This window comes from Chlorocebus sabaeus, chromosome 25 (genome assembly GCF_047675955.1).
Source record: "Chlorocebus sabaeus isolate Y175 chromosome 25, mChlSab1.0.hap1, whole genome shotgun sequence".
Classification (NCBI taxonomy): domain Eukaryota; kingdom Metazoa; phylum Chordata; class Mammalia; order Primates; family Cercopithecidae; genus Chlorocebus; species Chlorocebus sabaeus.
Window position 1 is genome coordinate 52,492,926 of NC_132928.1, and position 22,453 is coordinate 52,515,378.

The 22,453-nt window shown below is 41.4% G+C and overlaps 1 protein-coding gene across 1 annotated transcript in view; it reads right to left on the reverse strand.

Moving 5' to 3' along the window:
• BRINP2 (BMP/retinoic acid inducible neural specific 2) overlaps positions 1-22,453 on the reverse strand; it is a 112,864-nt gene that overhangs the window by 27,888 nt on the left and 62,523 nt on the right. Inside the window, exon 3 of the mRNA XM_007989390.3 lies at positions 619-809. Within this exon, the coding sequence (XP_007987581.2) occupies positions 619-809 (191 nt within the window). The remainder of the gene's footprint in view (positions 1-618; positions 810-22,453) is intronic.

Genomic DNA, 22,453 nt, shown 5'->3' on the forward strand with positions numbered 1-22,453 from the left:
GGGTCGATTGGACAGTGAGCTAAATGTTATAATAAATCCTGCTTCCTTCTTCCCAGGGCAGAGGGAACTCTGCATCTTCAGAGCTTTTGATCCTGCCCTGGTAGGTTCTAGCCCACATTGCCCCACCCTACCCCCACGCTCCGCCCCACAAGAGGGTGACTCATCAGCCCAGAACCACTGGAGTTGTTTGGACAGTTTCCAATCTTTATCGAGAGGAAGAGGGGTCAGGGACTCCAGGAACTTCGACTTCTTTGCCTGTGAGTCTGACCATTGTAGCCACAGCAAACATTAGAAACTGGCGAGGCCTCAGGGGTTGAGTGACTCAGCGAAGCGAAAACTGGGAGCGCCCCCTGCTGGCAAGTGCTTGTTAGGCGCCTGTCCACCTCCAACCGCCATACACAACTTCCCCTCCTCAGGAGAGCCTTATAAGCAAATAGAGATGCTCTGGGGTAAATTGAGATGTCAAGAGACTACACTGTTTTCAAATGCACCAGAAAGACTTCTGAGGCAATAAAAGGCCAGAAGGAACAAAAGACTGTTGGAGCTATACTACATGAGTCTTAACGTTATTTCCAACGGTCTGGCAACCAATTAGCTTAGGATTGTGATGTTGCTTACCTCCAAGGGTGGCAGAAAGTAAGAAATGAGTGCCGTACTTTTTAATCAGGTTTTCTGTAACCTGTTGCAGATTGGGTCTCCTTCCAAGGAGGCGAATGTTCCGGATAAACTCTGGGGCAAGAGGCAATGGCAAACTGAAGAAGTCCTTCCTTTCTAGAGCCAAGTTGTTCACCTTCCAACGGGCAAACTCCCTGGAGGAAAAGCCAAGGTGTAAGGAAAAGCTGACCGCGTTTCAGAGCAAGAGGCATAAAATCTGAAGTAGGTAATGTTCTTCCTCCACTTGCAGCCACTCATCTCCTCTCAGCCCACATCCCCCCTCCCGGCCTCCACCCGCTGGAGGTGCCCAGAGTCTGGCAGAGGCCCCTTAGCCTCTCACCTGGCCTGTCATTCACATGCTGTAAGAAAGCTCTGTCTCCACTGACCTCCATCAGAGCCTCTCCCAGCCAACTTTCTCATCAGGCAGTAGTTGATTAGCGTATTCACATGAAGTCATGGTTTACAGTGTCGAGTAGTAGAAAAAAACACACATTGGAACAGTGGTTTGCAAAGATGTGATCTAATCACAGTTGTCTTATAGTGGATGAGTCACATCACCTGTCATGGCCTCAGTGACTCACCTGTGAAGTCAGGAGGCTTGCTCTAGAACCACTGCCCTCACATTTTGATCTCTGATCCCCTTCACACTGTTAAAAATTATTGAATCCCCATATTTGTACATGTGACTTAGAGCTATTGAGATTTACCGTTTTAGAAATTAAAACCGAGAAAATCAACATTTGTTATTTCATTTAGAGATAACATTAATAAACCCATTACATAAAACCTAACATTTTCATGACAACATTTTATGTTCTGAAACAAAACAAATTTAGCAAAAAGAGTGGTATGGCTTTGCATGTTTGCAAATCTCTTTAATATCAGGCTTAGAAGAAAAGAGCTGCACTCTCATATTTGCTTCTGCATTCAATCTGTTTTCATAATTGTGGATTTTCATCTTTGGTACTACGCTAAACTAAACAGATGGTAGTTTCTTAAAGGTTAGTTACAATATGGAATCTGAAATCATATCAGTGAACTTTTCATGCTTTGTTACATTAAATCCAGTGTTCTATACTGTAATCTGAATGGATCTTTCTATCCTGCATAATGTTGTAACATCATGTGTTGGTCATCTGGAAAATATCAGGTCACTGAGTCATGCGGATCTTCCACGTTCTGACACTTTACATTATGTAATATTAAAACATCTCACTGTGTAATATCATGACCAATCTCTTCAAAGTCTTTAAATATTAGGAAAATGTCAAGTTCATGAGGATGAATGCAAGTTTTCTAAAATTTGAATTTTCATTTAAAAGTTTAAATTGTATTATTGGTAACAAATACTGTCAGGTGTTTTCCTTGCAGAGGCTGGCTTAGTTAATTCATTTGGTTTTTTTTTTTTTTTTGGAGAAACGTCTGCCAGACACTCAAGTCTGAATAATCATAGTTTGCCTGTCGCTTGTGCTTTCAAGAAAAATGGAGTTCCATGAAAAAAGTGGCTAATTCAGCTTGCAACTCAACCACAAAAGTATTTTTCCTTGAAACAATTATAATACTTAAGTAGCCTGAGATTTGCTTTATGTGCACTTCCCATTTCATCTTACAGAATATTAAAAACACATGCACCCAAGGGTCAAGTTTTAATAAAATTAATAAATGTTTCTGTGTGTGTAGCATGCACGCGTGTGTGTGTATGTGTGCACGCATGTGTGGTTGTGTGTTTAGGTGCAAGTGTGTAATGAAGAATACATGACTCCTAGTGTTATGTGGTGTCACTGCCTTTATTCAAATTAAGGTACCAGCAGTTTTATTTTGTACCTTCAGTGCAAATGTCAACATGAACACTCTGAAATAGACTAAGAGGATCCATATTTTAAGAAGCCTTATTTTAGAAGATTGCAAAGTTGTTCGTTTCTAATCCTGTTGAAGATTTTAATTTTCAAGCTTTGCTCCTCATTGGAATGTTTGCATTTTAAAGGGGACAGGTTTATAAATCTTTGCCTTGGAATGAAATTTAAAGAATCATATCCATTAATGAGAAATGAGTTTTACATTGTCCCCCAAATTGTACTGGTAAGAACAGCTCCACTGCCTTAGGAAGCAACAAAATGTAAAGTGTTTACACCCTCTTCACCCATCCCAAATCTGCTCATCGTAACAGTGCCAAACCTTGGTCTAACCTTCCCCAAATGTCCATGACATGCAAATGATAGGGTTGCGTAAAAATAAAATAATTAAAAATAAATAAATAGATTTTTGACAAAGATGCCAGGAACACACATTTGGGAAAGGAGAATATCTTTAATAAATGGTGCTGAAAAAACATAACATCCACATGCAGAAGAATAAAACTTATCTTTCACCATGTACAAAAATCAGCTCAAAATGAATGAAATACTTAAATGTAAGACTCAAAACTATAAAACTAATAGAATAAAGTATAGGGGAAAAGCTTTATGACATTGATGTGGACAAGATTTTTTGGATAAGTGGCTCAAGCCTGTAATCCCAGCACTTTGGGAGGCCGAGACGGGCGGATCACGAGGTCAGAAGATCGAGACCATCCTGGCTAACACAGTGAAACCCCGTCTCTAATAAAACTACAAAAAAAAAATAGCCGGGCGAGGTGGCGGGCGCCTGTAGTCCCAGCTACTCGGGAGGCTGAGGCAGGAGAATGGCATGAACCCGGGAGGCGGAGCTTGCAGTGAGCTGAGATCCGGCCACTGCACTCCAGCCTGGGCGACAGAGCAAGACTCCGTCTCAAAAAAAAAAAAAAAGAACTCAAAAGCACAGGCAACAAAAGCAAAAATAAACAAATGGGATGATATCAAACTGAAAAGCTCCTGCATAGTAAAGGAAACAACAGAGTGAGGAGACAACCTACAGAATTGAAGAAAATATTTGCAAACGATGAGTCCAGTAAAGGGTTAATATCCAGACTATGTGAAGAACTCAAATAACTTAATAGCAAAAAGAACAATTTTTTTTTTAAATGGGCAAAAGAGTTGAATAGACATTTCTCGAACGAATACATAAAAATGGCCAGCAGGTGTATGATAAAATGCTCAACATCACTATCATCAGGGAAATACAAATCAAATGCACAGTTTTTTATCAAAAAGCCAGAAAATAACAAATGCTGGCCAGGATGCAAAGAAAGGGGAACTCTAATACACTGTTGGTGGGAGTGTAAATTAGTGCAGTCATTATGAAAACAGCATGAAGATTCCTCAGAAAACTAAAAATAGAACTACCATATGATCTAGCAATCTCACTACTAGGTACATATTCAAAGGAACTGAAATTAGTATATCAAAGAGATATCTGCACCCTCATGTTTATTGCAGCACCATTCAAAATGACCAAAATATGGAATCCACCTAAATTTCCACAAACTGATGATATACACAATGAAATACTATCATTTGCAGCAACATGGATGAACCTGGAGGACATAATGTTAAGTGAAATAAGCCAGGCATAGAAAGACAAATACCACATAACCTCACTCATATGTAGAGTCTAAAAAAGTTGATATCATGGAATTAGAGAGTAGAATAGTGGTTACCAGAGGCTAGGAAGGGTAGTAGGAAAGGGAAATGGGGAGAGCTTGGTTAACGGATACGAAGTGACATTTAGGAAGAATAAGTTCTGTGCTCTATTACATAGTAGGGTGACCATGGCTAATAATAATGTACTGTAGATTTTAAGTAACTAGAAAAAAGGATCTTGAAAGTTATCACCACAATGAAATGATACATGTTTGAGGTGATGTATATGCTAACTCCCTTGATTTGATCATTATTCAGTATATGCATGTATTGAAACATCACACCAATACACTGTTGTGCCAGATATGTCAATTATGAACAAAATTTTTAAAATTAAAATTATAAATACATAAATAAATAAAAATCCATGCTACATTTGATGCATAATCCCCCCATCTAACTCTGGAGACTGACAGGGGAGGAGCATGTGCCAAATGCTACTAGGGAAACAAAGAAAAGCGGGTGACTAATAATTCATGGTTCCAACAAGGTCTTCAAAATTCCTGCTGTGTAGCTTTATTTATCTAAGCAGGTAAGTTCATAATCACATATTGTCAGTTATTTCCTTTGTGCAGCAAGTGCTAAACTTTAATTAAGTACAGAGTATTTGTCAAAAGTATTTTCTATCCCAAACCTCACTGCAGGGTAAAGAACAGTTACCTAATCTCATCTCTAATTGGCTGGATGGAAACTGGAATCCTCTCACTGGTTAGTTGATAATTACATTGATGAATCATAAAATCAGATTACTACAAGCAAACAAACAAACAAAAAACCTTAGGGTCATCAAACCCAGCCCCCTTGCTTTGGGATAGGGCACAGCTAGACTTCATTAACTAATGATTTCTAACCTATTATTTTTCTAGATTGCTAGGGGAAAAAGACATTATTACCTTTTCCATAGTTTCTTACAATGGTCAAAGCCCCTCACAGAAAGGAAAGGCCAACTTAGCATAGAGGTGGGGCCCACTTTAATTAAATATAATAAATAAAAATTGGTAGTCAGTTATCTGGCCCAGTCAGACACTGGGTCTGGATGGGAATTAGTATTCTCTAGTTTTCTCATGTTTCTCGTAAAACAGAGAGGGCAAGAGGTTTACCTAAAGCAATACAGCCAGTTGATAATAGAACCAGAACAAAAAGCTAGTGTGCTGACCCTCCTTCTATGCTATTAACAGAAACTATGATGGCGGTGACAATAGTCACAACTGAGACTCAGAGAGACTAAGAAAGTAGTGTGGATGAAATCACACGGTTAGTAAATGACAGAGTTGTGCTTAAAACCCAGGCCAGTATCGTACTGCTGTTTCTATGGCACTGTTTTCCTTCGAGTAGATGAGGTTAAGTATTAAGTGTATTTTATCAAATTCTAATTTTTTTGTGGTGTTTGGTATCCTTTAACACACATACTTTTATTACCCAGAACATTCCACTTTTTACATTTTCTACATAAAACATGGATTAATTGTATATTCAAAACATAGCATAACGTTTGCACCACAGCAAAATGTTCCTGGATTAAGGCAATTTTAACATGCCCATTTGCAGGAGAAGAAATTGAGATGCCTCAAAAAGCCAAGTCCATACAGAAGGTTCATGGGGGGAATCACAGATAAAGGCCTGAGTCCAGCTCCTGTGGCTGCTAAAGAAATCATAACACAGAATAATGAATGACCTAGAAAAAGGAATGATACTGTCTAAGGAAGCTTTTTATGAGCAAATAATAAAAAATAATGGCTAACATTTAATGAAATTTTAGTATGTGATAGGCATTCCAAGCATCTTACAAGGATTAGTTAATATTATATTCAAAACACCGTATAAGGGGGAAAATATAATTATCTTCATTTTATAGATGATGAAATTGAGATACAAACAAGTTAATTTGCCCAGTAGTTTAACTACTAGTTAAGTAGTTTAAGCCAGTAGGTGGCAAGGTCAGGATTTAAACACAGACTGTCTGACTCCAGTACACACAGTCTTTGCCACTAGGCTATACTACTTTCACCTGTGAAACTCTAAGGACCAACTGTGCTATGGAGTAGAAGTGTGTGCATGTGGGGGGAGAGAGTTTCAATAGTGCCATATAGGGACTATAAGGCTAGGGACTATATTTGGAGAATTTCACTGGAGAAAGAATCCATAAGAATGCATACAAGTGGCAGCTGGGGGCTGTAGCTCACACCTGTAATCCCAGGACTCTGGGAAGCCGAGGCGGGTGGATCACAAGGTCAGGCATTCGAGACCAGCCTGACCAAGATGGTGAAACCTGGTCTCTACTAAAAATACAAAAATTAGCTGGGTGCAGTGGCAGGTGCCTGTAATCCCAGCTACTCAGGAGGCTGAGGCAGGAGAATAGTTTGAACCTGGGAGGCAGAGGTTGCAGTGAGCCGAGATTGTGCCATTGCACTCCAGCCTGGGCAACAGGGCAAGACTCCATCTCAAACAAACAAACAAACAAACAAACAAACAAAAAAGAATACATACAAGTGGCTATATGTGCCAAAGAACAAAAAACAAAAAAGCCCAAATCTACTTTCATCACAAACTACAGTGGGCTATCAACTCAGAATTAGGCTCAAGTGGGCATGGTGGCTAGTGCTTGTAGTCCCAGTTACTCAGAAGGCTGAGGTGGGAGTATCTTTTGAGCCCAGGAGTTTGAGTCCAGCCTGGGAAACATAGCAAGACCCCGTCTCAAAAAATATTAGGCATAAGACCTCAGCCACAGGAGTTCGAGTCCAGCCTGGGCAACATAGCAAGACTCCTGTCTCAAAAAAGAGACATTAGGCATAAGTACTCAGCCACAGAAAGGTTCAGACTCTAAGGGCTCCCAGTGGTTTTCTCTTCAGCCCCAATAAATTTCTTCCTTGCCCTTTGGGGCCCTTCATGGAACCAAAATAATGGAGAAACATCTGTGAGTGGTGTTTGAGCCAGAAAGTGGTAAAAATGTGCTTACAGAACTTATTAACCTGGTTCTTTCCAGCATCTGCAAACCTTAGAGGCAATACTGGAAGGCAGCCTGAGCTATTCAAAGAAGAAATGTTCATTTCCGATTTTTCATTTAGCAGTTTTCCCCCCAGTAATAGAATAATCAAGGCTCTTTTTTTTTTAACTCAGAAAAGGATGTTTTCTATATATCAATTATATTAACACACACTGCTTCAATTAAGCCATCATCTTTGTTTCAATTAAGATATCAAGTAAATCTCCATTTCAATTTAGCCATTTCTCCTAAAATCTTCTCCCACTGTGTTTGTTACACAGTAAACAATCTGAGAAAGCAAACATTTCTACAGCACTATAGTCCCTGTGTAAAGTGTCTTTAGAATAGGAGCGGCCACTGCATTCAGGGCTCACAGGTTCAGCCAAAGGGTAAAGAGAGCTCTTTCCTGTGGACTTTGCCTGTAAAATGCATTCACGTTGCACATATAAAGGGTGCTTCAGTAAACTGCTATAATTAACAAAAATTCAGTCAATTTTCCATCTTCCTCTAGCATGCTTTAGGTTAGTCTAGAGTGAACAATGTGTATTTCTGTGAAAGGGTGAACATACACATAAAAACAATGTCCAGGGAAGGGATAACCCAGCCTGGAAGGTATAATCCAGTGTGTTAAATCAGCCAGCATACTGACACTCAGAATATTTTAGATATAATGATATCTAAATAATCAGTGCTGAAGTAATTGTAGTTATCTTTATCCCAAATTGCATAACACTGGTGGCCCAGATTGCCAAAAAATGATGCTTCTGGTTGTATGTGAGTTTAGGGATTTCCCCAAAATCCAAAGGGGCCCTGCAATAGCAGAGTTGAACCACGGCCATGCCAGATCTCAGGCACAGGAGCTTCAGCAGGGTTTTGAGACTGGGCCAGCTCTGGGTTTGAGGCAAAAGGGTCTCCGATGAGAATACTAAATGGCTACAAATGTTCCTAATTCAAAAGATGTAAATAAAAAGTGCTGCCTGCAACTCAAGCTACTGACTCTTATGTCAGCAGCCACCTGCAGCACTATGTTACACAAGGTCAACAAGAAATCTCCCAGCAAGAATCCCCCTGTGGGGTCTCGTGCCTGAAGATGAAAGGCTCAGAAAGAGCACAGCTGGGGTCTTCCAGCCCAGGTGCTGTTTCCAGCAGCTGCACACGGAAGCACCACTTTCCAGGCTCATAAACTGAGAACATTGACTTGGCCCCTGTGAAGAGTCATTACCTATGAAGCCTCCCTCCCTATGAAGCCTTAAGGGGAAGAGTATGAAAACACACACACACACAAACTGTACCTCAGTGAAGCTGAAATCTAGAAGTACAGGTTGAGTGTCCCTAATCTGTAAATCTGAAATCTAAAATGTTCCAAAATCCAAAACTTTTTGAGCATCAACATGATTCTCAAAGGGAACACTCACTGGAGCATTTAGAATTTCATATTTTCAGATTAGAGATGCCGATCCAGTATAATGCAAATATTCTAAAATCTGAAAAAAAATTCAAAATATTTCTGGTCCCCAAAAATTTTTGGATAAGTGATACTCAACCTGTAATGAAGACTGTAGCCTACAGTGTGGGTGGTTGTGCTATAACTTCACGCGAACAGCCGGATTATTCTGTTACCAGTTTTTTAATAGATCTTTCATCTTTCCACCTCTGCGGGGGAAGCATGTTCAGGCCCATTTCCAAGTCCACAGATAGGGCTGTCATTTGGAAAGTCACATCCTGCATCCTAAGCATGCAGCTCTATCCACCCCCCTCCACCGCAGCACCCCTGCAGGCTTGGCACCAACCTATCCTAGTGTCACTGTGCCCCTGCATACTAGGAGACATTTGTTCCTCCTGCGTTAGACTCCAGGCTGGGTTTACTGAGGAGGAAATCAATGCCGCTTCCAGCAGAGCCAACCAATCACCGCCTTCTCACTATTCTGCGTTTCTCAGAATAGGACTTGAGAGACTGTGGGGAAGTCTTAAGGCAGCCATGGAACCCACTTTGCAAACAATGACAGAAGGAGTGGGCTGTCAGGGTAGGGACATTGACCTCTATTCTTTAGCCCTCCTGATCTATTTCCAATGATCTATCTTTTGGGGGCACACCCTCCAGCTTTTTGTGCTCAAAAGGACTGCAGTGCTGAAAGAGACTGGGCTATTATTCTCCAAACAGTTGTCATGATATGAACCAAACTGGTTTTCCCTGAAAAATGAAGGTAAACACAGGACATGTTATTGAATAAAATATTTAAGAACTCTGGAGCAAAAGAGATAGACTGGCCTTAAGCCAAGGACATAGTTTTCTTGTCATTTTTCCTAGGACTTTACTTTGTCTACTTACACTGTCAACCAATGACCCATGGGAAATTTTCTCACATACCAACCAGTTCTGGGTAAGTGCAACTGCCTTTGTTCTCAGAGCCTTTGTCTTGGAGATTTGCCTTTCCCCAATTAGCTTGAGACTTGCCAATCGGACAGAGGAAACTCAGTAAATACCACTGAGTGTCACACCGCTAATTTTCCTAAAGAATTTCAGACACAGGAAGCCTTCTCTTTCTTCATCTTTCTACCAATATACCTTACACCCAGGGCTACTGCTCCCATCACAGAACTCAATCCACCAAGCAATGACATCACCATTTTGTCTTTTTCATAGGACTCACATTTTTCATCTTGGAAAAACTCACATGAACAAGAATAGCCAAAGCCAACATGTACATTGAGTGATGCCAGTTTTTTATCCAGTGACTCAGCTATGATGGTTTCACATTCTCTATCAAGCTGGACATTTTAGGGGTTTAAGGATATATCATACTTTGGCTCCTATACAGAGGCAGTATTTCTAGACACATCACATCACCAAGAGATTTCTATCTCAACAACAGATTACTGTAATGTACGTGGCTATTAGAGACTTTACTGCTATAATGAATAGGATATGATTAATCTGAGCTATAAAAAGAAATGATAATAAAAACCATAATCCCATATATTGGTGTAGTGCTTTCCTGCGAGATTGGGGGAAAGTGGTAAAGTAGTGATGGAACCCACTTTGCAAACAATGACAGAAGCAGTCAGCTATCATGGTAGGGACATTGACCTTCTCTATTCTTTGGCCCTCCTGATCTATTTCCAGTAGTCTCTCTTTTGGGGGCACCCCCTCTAACTTTCAGTGCTCAAAAGGACTACAGTACTGAAAGGGATGAGGCTATTATTCTCCAAAGAGTTGTCTTGATATGAACCAAACTGGTTTTTTGCACACCATTTTTACACACGCTTATTTTATCTATACAGGGACCTTGGGAGAAAGGGAGAGAAAATATCATTAATCAACTATTAAGCTTTTACATGTTAACACATGAGGAGACAGAGAAACTGAGAGAAATGACTTGCCCCAAGTCTCAGTTGACTAGTGGTAGAGTTTAACTAGAACCTAGACCATACTACTAATGATTTTCTGCCTTTGTCTGTGACCTGTGTTCAAGCTCAGGGACTACTGTCCACCTTTGTCATACTTCCCAGGTGATTCTTTTGACTTGTTTACCACTGTGGCTGGGAGAGATCCCCAGGCAGGAAGGCTTCAGTCCAGGAGTCATTTGGTTAAGTAATATCTCAGACCTTGCAACTCTTAGACACACAAGAGCAGAAATGAGGCCATCTCTTCCCTGATGTCCTGGTGCTCTCCATCTTTTCACTGTCTGGGAGAATTCAAGAAGCCTGGCATGGAGGTAATTTAGCAGCCTGCTGTGTTCTCAAACAACGGCCCGTAAACAATGATTGGCCAATTTCATTCTAATCTTCCCAATTTTGCTCTAATTAAAATCAAGCTGCAGCTTTCAAACAGTTTAATTAAGGCTGATTGGGAGAAATGGGGGAGGGGAGAGTCAAGCTTAAAGGAGGAGGAGGAGATCACTGTTTGGCTAGTCTCACACTGCCCTGGTGGGGCTTGGGGACATAGGGAGGGCACTGAGAGTGGTGTGTTTATAGAATCAACATGAAAGACAACAGACTCACTGGAATGAGGGCCCAGTGAATCTGTGTAACCAGAAGGAACTGAAGAGGGAGCTGAGACCTGTGTCTTCCCGGGCACACACTCTCAGGTCTTTCCTGACATCCCAAACTGCTCCCCAGCATCTCATCGGCTCAACTGTGGACAGCATGGCTCTGTTCACCACTATCTGCCTCCCATTGTGCTTGTCTTTGCTCAGCAAGTGGCCCATGAGACACTTCTCCCATCAGATGTCTTCCTGAGCTTCCTTTATTTACTTGACTTCCAGAGAATTCCCGCAGACTGGTAATTCCTTCCATTATTCTACAAGTTTATTCCTTTTGCAAAGAAATAGCCCCTCTGGTATTTTGGTGCATTTAATTTTTATATGGGTCATTCTTCTTTGGACTAAATAGTTTTAGTTCCTTCAACACAGTTTCCAGATTCCTAGGCCTACATGCTCAACCTTTTCTGCTTGCAATCAATGGTATTTCTTTTTAAAGATGGAAACCAAATTTGAACGCAATCCGGTAGATATATTCTGAGCCACTGAAAGTACGTTAGGATACAAGATCTGAATACATCATTATCACCATCGTTATGACCATTATCATCATTTCAGTTATTAGTGAGACCCTCTGTTTCTAGGAATGGAAGTAGATGCTTTATATATTTTTAAATTGTCACTGTAATCTTACAGATGTCAGTGTGGTTGATTGAATCACCATTCTCGCCAGTATTAGGATGCCCTTTGACATGTTACTTTGCAATATCACTCACTTGTGAGGTGGGAGCTTATTTCCCTCCCTCAAGGATATTGGGTTTGGCTATGTAACTTTGCTTGGACAAAGGAATGAGGGCAGAAGTGATTGTGTGCTGATTCAGGACCAAGACCTCAATAGATACTGCACATTTCCACTCTCTGTCTTGCATTTCTGCCCTTACTATGAGAATTGCTTCCCCCAGGTACTGCAGGTGCTGCTCTTTTCGCCTGGGTCCCAGAATAAACACCATCAAAAGGAACACCTAATGGCCTCCTTGCAGACCTGCAGCGTGAAGCAAAGCTAACCCAGCAAACTTACACATGCGTGAGTAAGAATACATTTTATTTTTTATTTTATTTTATTTTTCTGAGATGGAGTCTCACTCTGTCACCCAGGCTGTAGTGTAGTGGCATGATCTTGGCTCACTGCAGCCTCTGCCTCCCAGGTTTAAGCAATTCTCTTGCCTCAGCCTCCCGAGTAGCTGGGACTACAGGCACATGCCAACACACCTAGCTGAGGAATAAATTATTTTTAAGCTACTGAATTTTGTTGCTTTTTGTATGCATCATTGTAGCAATAGTTAAATGACACACACCACAAGTGTTAGTCCTATTTTATAGCTAAGCTTGTTGAGGCTCAGATAACACACACAAGGACACAAAGATAAGTAAGAGGTGAAGGCAGTCTATGCTATTGCTGCTATATATTTTTTATTAATGCACTTGAATATTACATTCATTTTTTAAAGACAAAAATATTCCTTGCTAACAGTAATCATATCATCAGTTGGTATCCCATATTTCTTTCCAGCCCCAGAATTTTTTTTTCTCAAGTATCACAGTCAAGTCAGGTCTCTTATATTTGTGACACTGACATTTTTAACTTCAATTTAGGGCTTTACATTTCACCCTCTTTTTGCATTCCACTCTTTGTGGCAGAGGCTGGCAAGTTGTTTCCAAAGATGTTTCCATTTTCCTCCTGGGCTCACAGATGGACAATTTCCCACCCCCACCCCCACAGCTGCTTCTGCATTTAAACATAGCCATGTGACTGAATTCTACAGTAGAATATAAGTCCAGGTCTATACCATCAAACCTCTCATGAAATCCTTCATGCTGTTTCTCTTCCCTTGTCTACCAGGATCCAGGACTCTGAGGCCCTAAGGGATGGCATAGTGATGAGGCAGAAGGAGTCTTGGTCCTGAATTGATTTCGTGAAGCAATCTCCTTTTATGTCTCTCATAAATTGTATTGTAGTGTGACATGAGCAAAAACATAAACTTTCATTAAGTCACTCAGATTTGAAGACTGTTTGTTTCAGCAGTTAGCCTACTTTGACTAATACTGTCTTGATTGTATCTATCCAATATTCTAGCCTGATGAAACCATCTTGGCTCTTGATCTCTTAACTGTATTGCCTAGCTGGATAAGGGTTCAATTATTGTTCAAGCAGCCATGCTCCCATTACTTCTCAGCTCAGCAACAATCCTGTATGTAGTCTCCCTTCTTCTTGCTTTCTGGGTCTAGGGGGAGATGGTATTGGTCTTGAGCCCTTGTCTTTTATGCTGTGGGATCTTGGTGTGTGAGTCGTGCTCTATGGGGAGAATACCTGTCACTGTTAATGATTTATTTTGAACTATCTATAACTATAAAATCAGTGGCTAGATTAACTCAAGCTACAGTTAAGGAGAGCAGTATGTAGACTGTAAGTGATAAATCTGATTAATGTACAGAGTTCTATGCATAAAGCAAATCTGATAGAGTAAGACTACCTATTCTTTCTTCTTTCTCAATTAATCTCTTTATTTTCTCCCTGTACTCTTCTCTAGATTTCTCACTTATTTTCATATTTACTAATGGGTGACCCCTCACAAAAAGAATAAGCATTTAGCTTGAAATAAACCAAATCTTTTTTTTTCAGTTATCACTAAATAATCCTATAAAGAAAGTACTATTATTCCACCAATATTACTAATGAGAAAAAAATGAGGCTCAGAGATGCAAAATAATTTACACAACTAAAAGCAGCAGAACTGCAGTTTAACCCAGTCAGTCTGATTCTGCAATTTAAACTGCAGTTTAACCCAGTCAGTCTGATTCTGCAATTTAAACTGCAGTTAACCCAGTCAGTCTGATTCTGCAATTTAAACTGCAGTTTAACCCAGTCAGTCTGATTCCAGAGCCTTGAGTCTCAACCACTTGTTTACTCCTTCATCTAATTTCATCCTAGAACATCCTGCTCCTACAGAATGGTTTCATCCTCTTATTACGCCCTTATGTGTGGCAGACATGGTGCTGGGGTCAGGAGATATAAAGGTGAAATACAACATGTTCTTTGCCTGAAGGAGTTCCGAGCCTAGTGAAGAGCAAAGAGAAATAAACAAGTGCACAAAAATAAGTTCGTATGGCAAAACTACGAACAAACTGATGGGGAATCATAGGTAGGAGAAACTAACTCTTGTAGGAGTCAAAGAAGACTTCACATGGCGATGATAATTTAGATGAGTTTGAAAGGTGAGAAGGTGCTCAGAGAAGATGGAAAGAGCTTTCGGGGTAGAGGGAATGGGTTATGGAAAGACACAGGACAACAAGGGGGCCTTCTGTGTCTGGGCAAATCGGAGGTATTCATTGGGACTGGAACAAAAGAAACACAGGAAGAAACGGTGGGGCACAATCAATGGCAGAGGGTCAGTATTCATTGACTATTTGTTGAAATAGGGAATGAATGGATTTGGAAGTGACTTTTAGGCTAAGAAAATGGGTTTGGGTTTTATTTTTTGGGTACAGACAGACCAACAGGAACTTAGGCAGGTTGCATTAGAGAAGCAAGGAAACTACAAGTGGTAGACAGTGAAGCCAGGGGAAAAGAAAAGGGGCTGGATTTGAAAGGCAGTTCTGAGATGGAAGCCACACAACTCAGATGGGGAGAGAATGGAGAAGAGGCAGGAGTTACAGTAGCTAGGTGGCTGTTCATACCAGAAGAATGGCAAAGAGTGTAGGAGATACAGGTGTATTAGGACCTCATGAGTTCAGCTCTGGCTATGATTTTAACCACACAAACTAAATCTAGGTATACAAAAGCAAACTGAATAACAGCTGGATATAATCTTTGAACTTGGATGAAAAACCTCTATTCTCTAGACACAACTCCAGCACATTTCCAATGTTCCTTGAAGCACTAAGATTTCAACTCCAGAAGAGTCACCCTGTGTCCTGTGGTGTGCCTGTGACCTGGCGTCGTATGCATGCCCATCTGAGGCTTTCTTCCTTTTTCCAGTGGAGTGTACCCAGGAGGTCATACTTCACCATTTTGTCTCAACTTGCATGCCTAGGAAGTTGCTTTTCTCAGGGTCTGCATTCAATTAACACTTTAAGGTTAACAGCTGTGGATCCTCAAGAGGTTGTCTCTCTCTGGCCACCTGGCCCTGCGGCTGCTAATGTAATACCTAACCTTGTTTTTAGACTCTCCCTTAATCACGTAGCCTTGTTTCCATGTGAATAGGCTCCCCCTTAGCTGAGAAAGCCAGGTGGCTGTTCATACAAGAAGCACGGCAAAGAGTGTAGGAGATACAGGTGTATTAGGACCTCATGAGTTCAGCTCTGGCTATGATGTTACCACACAAACTAAATCTAGGTATACAAAAGCAAACTGAATAACAGCTGGATATAATCTTTGAACTTGGATGAGAAACCTCTATTCTCTAGACACAACTCCAGCATATTTCCAACATTCCTCGAAGCACTGAGATTTCAACTCCAGAAGAGCCACCCTGTGTCCTGCGGTGTGCCTGTGACCTGGCATCACTGTCGCTAGTCTTCAACAATGGCACAGAATGCAAGAAGTTAAAGAAGTCTGGGGAGAGGGAAATGCCTGACCTGAAAAACTCTAAAATGAAAAACTGATATTGATCCATGACAAAATTCTTGAGTACTTTGAAGTGTCAGCAAGCAAGCAAGCTCCCTAGGAGTCAGAATTGGTTTAGGAAGAAAAACCTTATGTCAAAATAAGTCTCATGTATTTTCTTTATGAAGAAAGATGGAAAAGGGAGAGTTGGGGAAAAACAAACAAGGACAGCTTGTGAAAGAGAATGAGAGAGGAGGGGAAGGGGGAGGAAAGAAACTCTGGAAGGAAGTTACAAAGTGCTGACGAGGAACTGGGGAGAATAGTAACTGTTTTCAAATATCCAGAGCCCTATTGTGAGGAATAGACTGTTAGAATTATTCTAGAGAAATAAAAGAAAGCAAAATCAGGACCAATAAGGGAAGGTTATGGGAAGAAAGACTATGATTCAATTTCCAAAAGATCTTCATAATGTTTTAGGCTGCTGAATAAAAATTGGCTTCAGTGAACACCTCATGGCTGGAACTGTTCAAGCTAGTGCTGATTGACCACCTTCTTGAGTGTCTGCAGAGTGGTTGTCTTCACTGGCTTGGAAATAAGTGATGTTAAGTTTCCTTCTAACTCACAGATTCTGGTATCACTTAACCCTGATTTGCCATCCCTCGTTGTCAAGCTTCTTTCCACGCCCAAACGCTATGAAGCTTTGGCCTCTTGTCCCCAGGCTAATAAACCCTGTGGTTCTCAGATTTCATTTTCTAGCCTGACTGTGATATGCAGGCACCAACATGCACACATCTATCCTAGTGGTTGCAGAAGACAAAATAATGTATTCTCAGCCTCCAGTCACATTTCTTTTATGGAGTTCCACTTGTTCCTGAGTTTCTCAATGAACCAGGCCAACATTCAGGGACTCTTACAGCCTCTTTTCCTCTCTACTCCTCTTTTTTAGTGTAGTTCTTTTTAAGTTAAGGGTAGTTTGCTGAATTTTAAGTTTTAAAATTATTCTTTAATCAACATATAATAATTGTACATTTATAAGGTACAGTGTAATATTCCAGTCCATGTATGCAACATGTAATGATCAAATCAGGGTAATGCCCTCTTTATCAGACTCACAATTTAGAACACATACAGAACCAGTCAAGCAAGAGGCTGGCTTATGATGCTAAAGTTTACCTGTGTTACTAGTAAACCAACTGTGTAACTCATGTCAAGGGATCATTAGGTGTTTACATGCCTCTGTGGATCCAGGAGAACTCACTCCCCAAAGAGACTTTCTTCCTGTCCCTCCTTCGTCACCAATGTGTCCCCAAGTAAGGCAGAGGCTCTCCTGGGAGACAAGGAAAATGAGAATTCTCTAGGGCACTGGGGCTCATAACAAAGGACTTGGTGAGCAGCAGTTCTGGCTACCTCATTTTTCTCTCACCAGGCCTCCTGCCCAGCCAGTAAGACTTCTTACTCACTCTGATTCACTGTCACATCCAGAGCTTATTTGCTCTTTGCAGGGGAGGAGGAAGAGGCACACTTCTGGGCTCAGAGGAGAGCTTGGCAGGGTGGCAGAATCATAGAGCATTAAACAGGTACAGAGGAGAAGACATGGCTGGGAACCCCTGCCAGATTCCTGCATCTTCCCCAAAACATATAACAGCCCTAATCTGCACACAACTATGCCTACAAATCTTAAAATATACTCAGGGGCCTCAGCCTCTATGTCTCTCTCACTGCTTCACCTGAGTGCTGTGGATGTGAAGGCAAGTGGGACTATAACAGAGCATACACCAATCTCATCGCTGTAAGAAAATTCAAATTTACAAAGTAGACCAATCAGCAGAGATTGCATGCAACGCCAAAAGTTTCTTCTGGATTTATGAAAATACTCCTTGACATAATAAGACATTTCCAAGTGGACATGTGTGTTTACAAATCAGTACCTACCTGATTCTAAAGTCAGGCAGTAGGGATTTACATAACACTGAATTTTTATAAGCCATGGCCAGGCAAGAAGTAAGATACTGCATCTTGGAAATGGCATTAAGTGTTCCTCCAGTAGAGGATTTGATTTACAGAAATTCCATTTACATCGCACCCTTGTAGAAACACACCAGCAGTGCACAACCAACACATACAGAAGTTGCTGTGGGTGCATTGTTTCAGGAAGATCCATCTGTGGCTTCCTCCCACTCAGGGTTCCCCGGAGCCTAAGCACAGATGGAAAACTCTTGTGGAAAGAGAGAACGACAGGGTCTTTGAGGGAGATGGGTCACCCTCCAGCCTTCTGAGGCCTGTCTTCTGCATCTCAAAGACCTACCAGGATGCCTAAAGAAAGAAGGGCAAAGAGCCCCGGCCACAACCTGAGACACTGTTTCTCTCAGAGCATTAAGTAGCCCAGGCTCAGTGATTTATTTCATTAAATAATGATCATTAATGAACAGGTTCCCTGTCTTATTGGTTGAGTGCTGGCTTTTCCTCTTATCAGTTGTGTGACACCCTCTAAAACTCAGTATCCTCATCTGTTATACAAGTGTACAAATAGCGCACCATCGTGGGGTTCTTACTAGGATAATTTTAATTAATGTTAATAAAGTACTTAGTAAAATGTTGTGCATATGATGAGCATTTAATATATGTTAGCTACTAGTGTTCATTAATGTCATTAATATCTCATAGTACAGGGAGAATGCTTGCTTTCCCTAAGTTAAATAGAAATTTTGATCAACTATTTTTTATTTTTTCATACCATCTATTTTCTTTATCACCCTACTCTTTTCTTCCCATGGAAGAATTGGGGAGATTGGCGAAAGCCTGCTGTTTTCATCCATACTTCTCAATACTGTGTAGAGTGCATGGATTCAGATCCCAGCTCACAAAAGGCTCTTGTCTCTTGGACATTCAAGCCCGGCAATGGGAAACGCTTCTGATCATGTCCCCCTCCTCACGATCAGCTCACTTGGCAGAGCTGTCCCTCTGAGGTTTCTGGCTTGTCCCATCCCCACAATCCAGTGCTGGGTTCTCTAGTTGCTTCACTTAGGATTGGTCAAACCAATCTGATGGACAACCCTGTTGACTTTAGTTTGGGGCAAAGGCAGGATTGTAGGACTGGCATTGCCAGCTCTGACTCAGGTCCAAGCTGTTGTCTGCAGCCCAACTTATCTTCAGTTCCTTGTAAGCAGATTCAGCTGTTTCTACTCCCAGAGGGGAAGATGGTAACTAGCATGGGAGCCAAGCTCCTCTCACCCAGACTTTTTATTATAACACATGCCTCGCCCACTTCTAATCCTTTGCATACATAGATCTTCCTGGAAAGCAGAACTCTCTGAGGCCTGGGCTCTGTCTCCTTCAGGGTGTGTCCCCAGCCCTTGTAGAGTGGCCAACACACACAAATCCTGAATAAACATGGGCTGAATGAAGAAACACCCCACCCTGTGCCACTCACTGTTCTAAGCTCCCTGTACTGAAATGATTTTCTTGTGGGATATGTGGGAAGCTCTGGGGTGAGAGAAATGTGGCAGAAGCTGAATAAAGAAAAAAATATTGAGAATCCTTGACCTAGAAAAAGCTATTCTCTTAAAGAGAGAGAGAGAAAGACCGTATGACTAGACAGCGTCCCTGTTGGCCTGTATCTGTGTCGTGACAGTTTCTGGATGAAGTCTACCTCACTCCTTTTTACACACACACATGTCTCTAAGAAGCAATTCATTCATGAATAAAATTAATTATTTCTCGAAGCAAAATTTAATCCTCTTTTCCTCTGCCTGACTGACTCAAGATCTCTTACCAAATCTCATCTGAAAACAAAACTGATCTTGTCTGCCCACCTTGGCCATCCTGAATGCTCCCTTTGTTTCTTCCAAATTTTTATTTTCACATTTTCTCTTCACAGATCAACTTTGCAATCTTATCTCAAGCCAGGGTGGCTCACCTGGGTCTAGCCACCAAAGACATGGAAAAATGTGTGGCAAGAGCCATTGTGTCCTAGGGATGCTTGGGACTGGCATCCTGAGAATTCATTCTGACACAGCATCCATAGACCAAACCTGTCCATCAATCACTGAGAATGCATTAAATGTCTTCTTTCTAGCATTTGAGGTGATGCATCCCAATGTGTTTTCTGGTGTGTATGCTGTCACTCAAACTGGACTGCAAATCTCCCAGAAATCAGTAGTATCCTGTTTTGTCTGTCTTTCGTGTTCTGCTATAGTGCCTAGAATAATGCATTGCATGAAGGAGAGGCTCCATAAATACTTGAGAGAGGACCAAGTGTGCAAAAGTACGATGTGGTAACCTTACCCTGAATCCAAATGCTCAAGCATAAATGATGCCAATTTTTATTTGAACCGGTAGTCTCACAGGACCTCACAGCACTATGTACCATCTTCTCACCAGGTGAGAATTCACGCTCCATTTTTCCAAAGCAGAAACGTAAGGAGTTGCTTTTGGTCCTACTTTCTCTACACATGCAGTGATTTTTACTTCATTTTACTTACCCCTAATACTAGAAAATGACATGCCTCTTCAGGTGAGAGCTTTTTGTTCTGTTTTTGTTTTATGGGTTTTTCTTTGCACCCTGGAAGAAATCAGTGTCTAAGAGACACTTTTGGCATTTCGGAGAGACAAAATATGGCATAAATAACCAGTGGGGAAGAACAGGGAAAGGAGAGGCATCGTCATGCACTTCTTGACATGGGACTGGTTGTTAAGTTCCTAAACCACACCTAGTGCTCCCATGCCTTTGGTTACACGGCTCCTGTGACTACAACACCATTCCACAAGCCTCCACCTGGAGTCTCCAGTCATCCATCGGTTTTGCCTATGTGTTACTTTTTATTCCAGCTTTCCTTGACCTTTCTGTGCAGAGCAATCTAGCACTTGCTTACTTATCTGTAAGTGCCATCAGATCAAGAACTCTGTCCACCTTGTTTATAGTCTATTATCAGAATCTAGTGAAATAATAAGCACTAAGCTGGCCCTCAGAAATGGGTGTTGAATGAATGACTATGTCTCTATTTATGTTCTTGAATTATAGCTGTTTGTTTATGTAATATTTCTCCTTGCTCCAAGAGAGCAGAATGCCTTTTCATTCGGTTCTTTGTATGCACATAAGAGGGTTCCATATGGGTCTGCTGCACAGATGTGGTATGTTTCTATGCCAGAAGTGGAAACAGAATTCTACCCAAGGATAAGGACATGCTGGGCTGGTCGTCCAGATACTTCTGGGTTAAAATTCCTTGGGTGGAAGGCCTAAGATGCCTTGTGCTAGGTTAGGTATTTATGTTATAGGGCCTGTGTGTTTAGGCAGTACTGGACTCTTCACTAAAGCAACCTCTAAACATTTTATTCTGTCCCTCTCCTACCTTCTCACTCCTGTGGACTGAGAAATAGTGCCTGTGACCAGAACTGCAGGCTCATGGTTGCCATATTGCCTCTAATTTCACTCTAATTTAAATCACAATACCAGTTTGTGTACATTCCTTTATCTCCTTGCATCTCAAGAAACTCCCTTATGGTCAAAACACAAACCCAGTGAGAAGTTCAGAGATCAGCCAGTTTACTTTGGGCTGAGTGGTTTATGCAGAAGAGCTAACCTCCTTCCTTTTTCCCATCCACCTGAGAACTACAGCTTCCCTTCTGGAGGCCTGCAGCCGTGCGATAATGTAGCCTTTCTCTACCTCAGTGACTGTAATGCACACCTCGGAAATCACTGGGATTTACCTAGGCAGACTGAAGTTGTCTTTGGTTGCCGTTTATTTATGTGGACTGTGATCTCTTAATTGGAGATGGTGCCTCTCCCAGGGTTCGCTGTTTATCCAAATCAGTATTTGTTAGTCAGAGAGACGTGGTCCGGATGATAAATCAGCTCTGGAGCTCCTCCTGTGATTGCTTCCACAGCTGCTGCCTGCCTCCTCACCTCCCCATCTCCCGGGAGGCACCCACAGGCTGCTTCTAGGCCCTCCAGCCTTTTCTGCTGTTCAACTTTTCTCCCAGCTGCTGTACCTACTCTTATGAGTTCATATGTCTTGGCACTAATAACTCCTAGATTTACCGTCTCTAGACTCCTATTTTATTTTATTTGCAGTGCCTCCTGTAAATAGTCTCACTGCTGCAAATGCATCATGGGGGGTGCTGTCTTTCCAGTACATGTTCTGTGCTTCTCCACCCTCTTCATTTTTGCTCCCCTCTCCATCTCCAAATACTTAGTGTAGACAAGTGCAGTACTCCTCAAGCTCTGATGCCATCTTGTTCATCTGGGGATCCTGTTAAAATGCAGATTTTAATTCCTTAGGTCTGGAGAGAAGCCTGACGTTCTGGATTTTTAACAAGCTCTCAGGCGACGCTAATGCTGCTGGTCCAAAGACTGCACTTTGAGCATGCTGGGAGGTTGGTCAGCAAAATTTACAAGGTTGCCAAAAATTAGGTGAGCACTTCCTTCACGTCTAAGCCATTGCCAAGTCTTATTTTTCATCCTGATGAATTCCAGACATTCTTTCTTAGGGTTGTTGCTCTGGTGCCTTGTTTACTGCCTCATTCACCTGATTATATCCCTGGTAGCCCTATAGCTTCTTAGTGTTCAGTTTCGTTCTACAAATCTGCATACATATCCCACAATATGATAAGACTATGATGTCCCTTTTAGTCAATAAAGATATTTATTTAATTCTATTTTGTTTTGACTTCTAACATT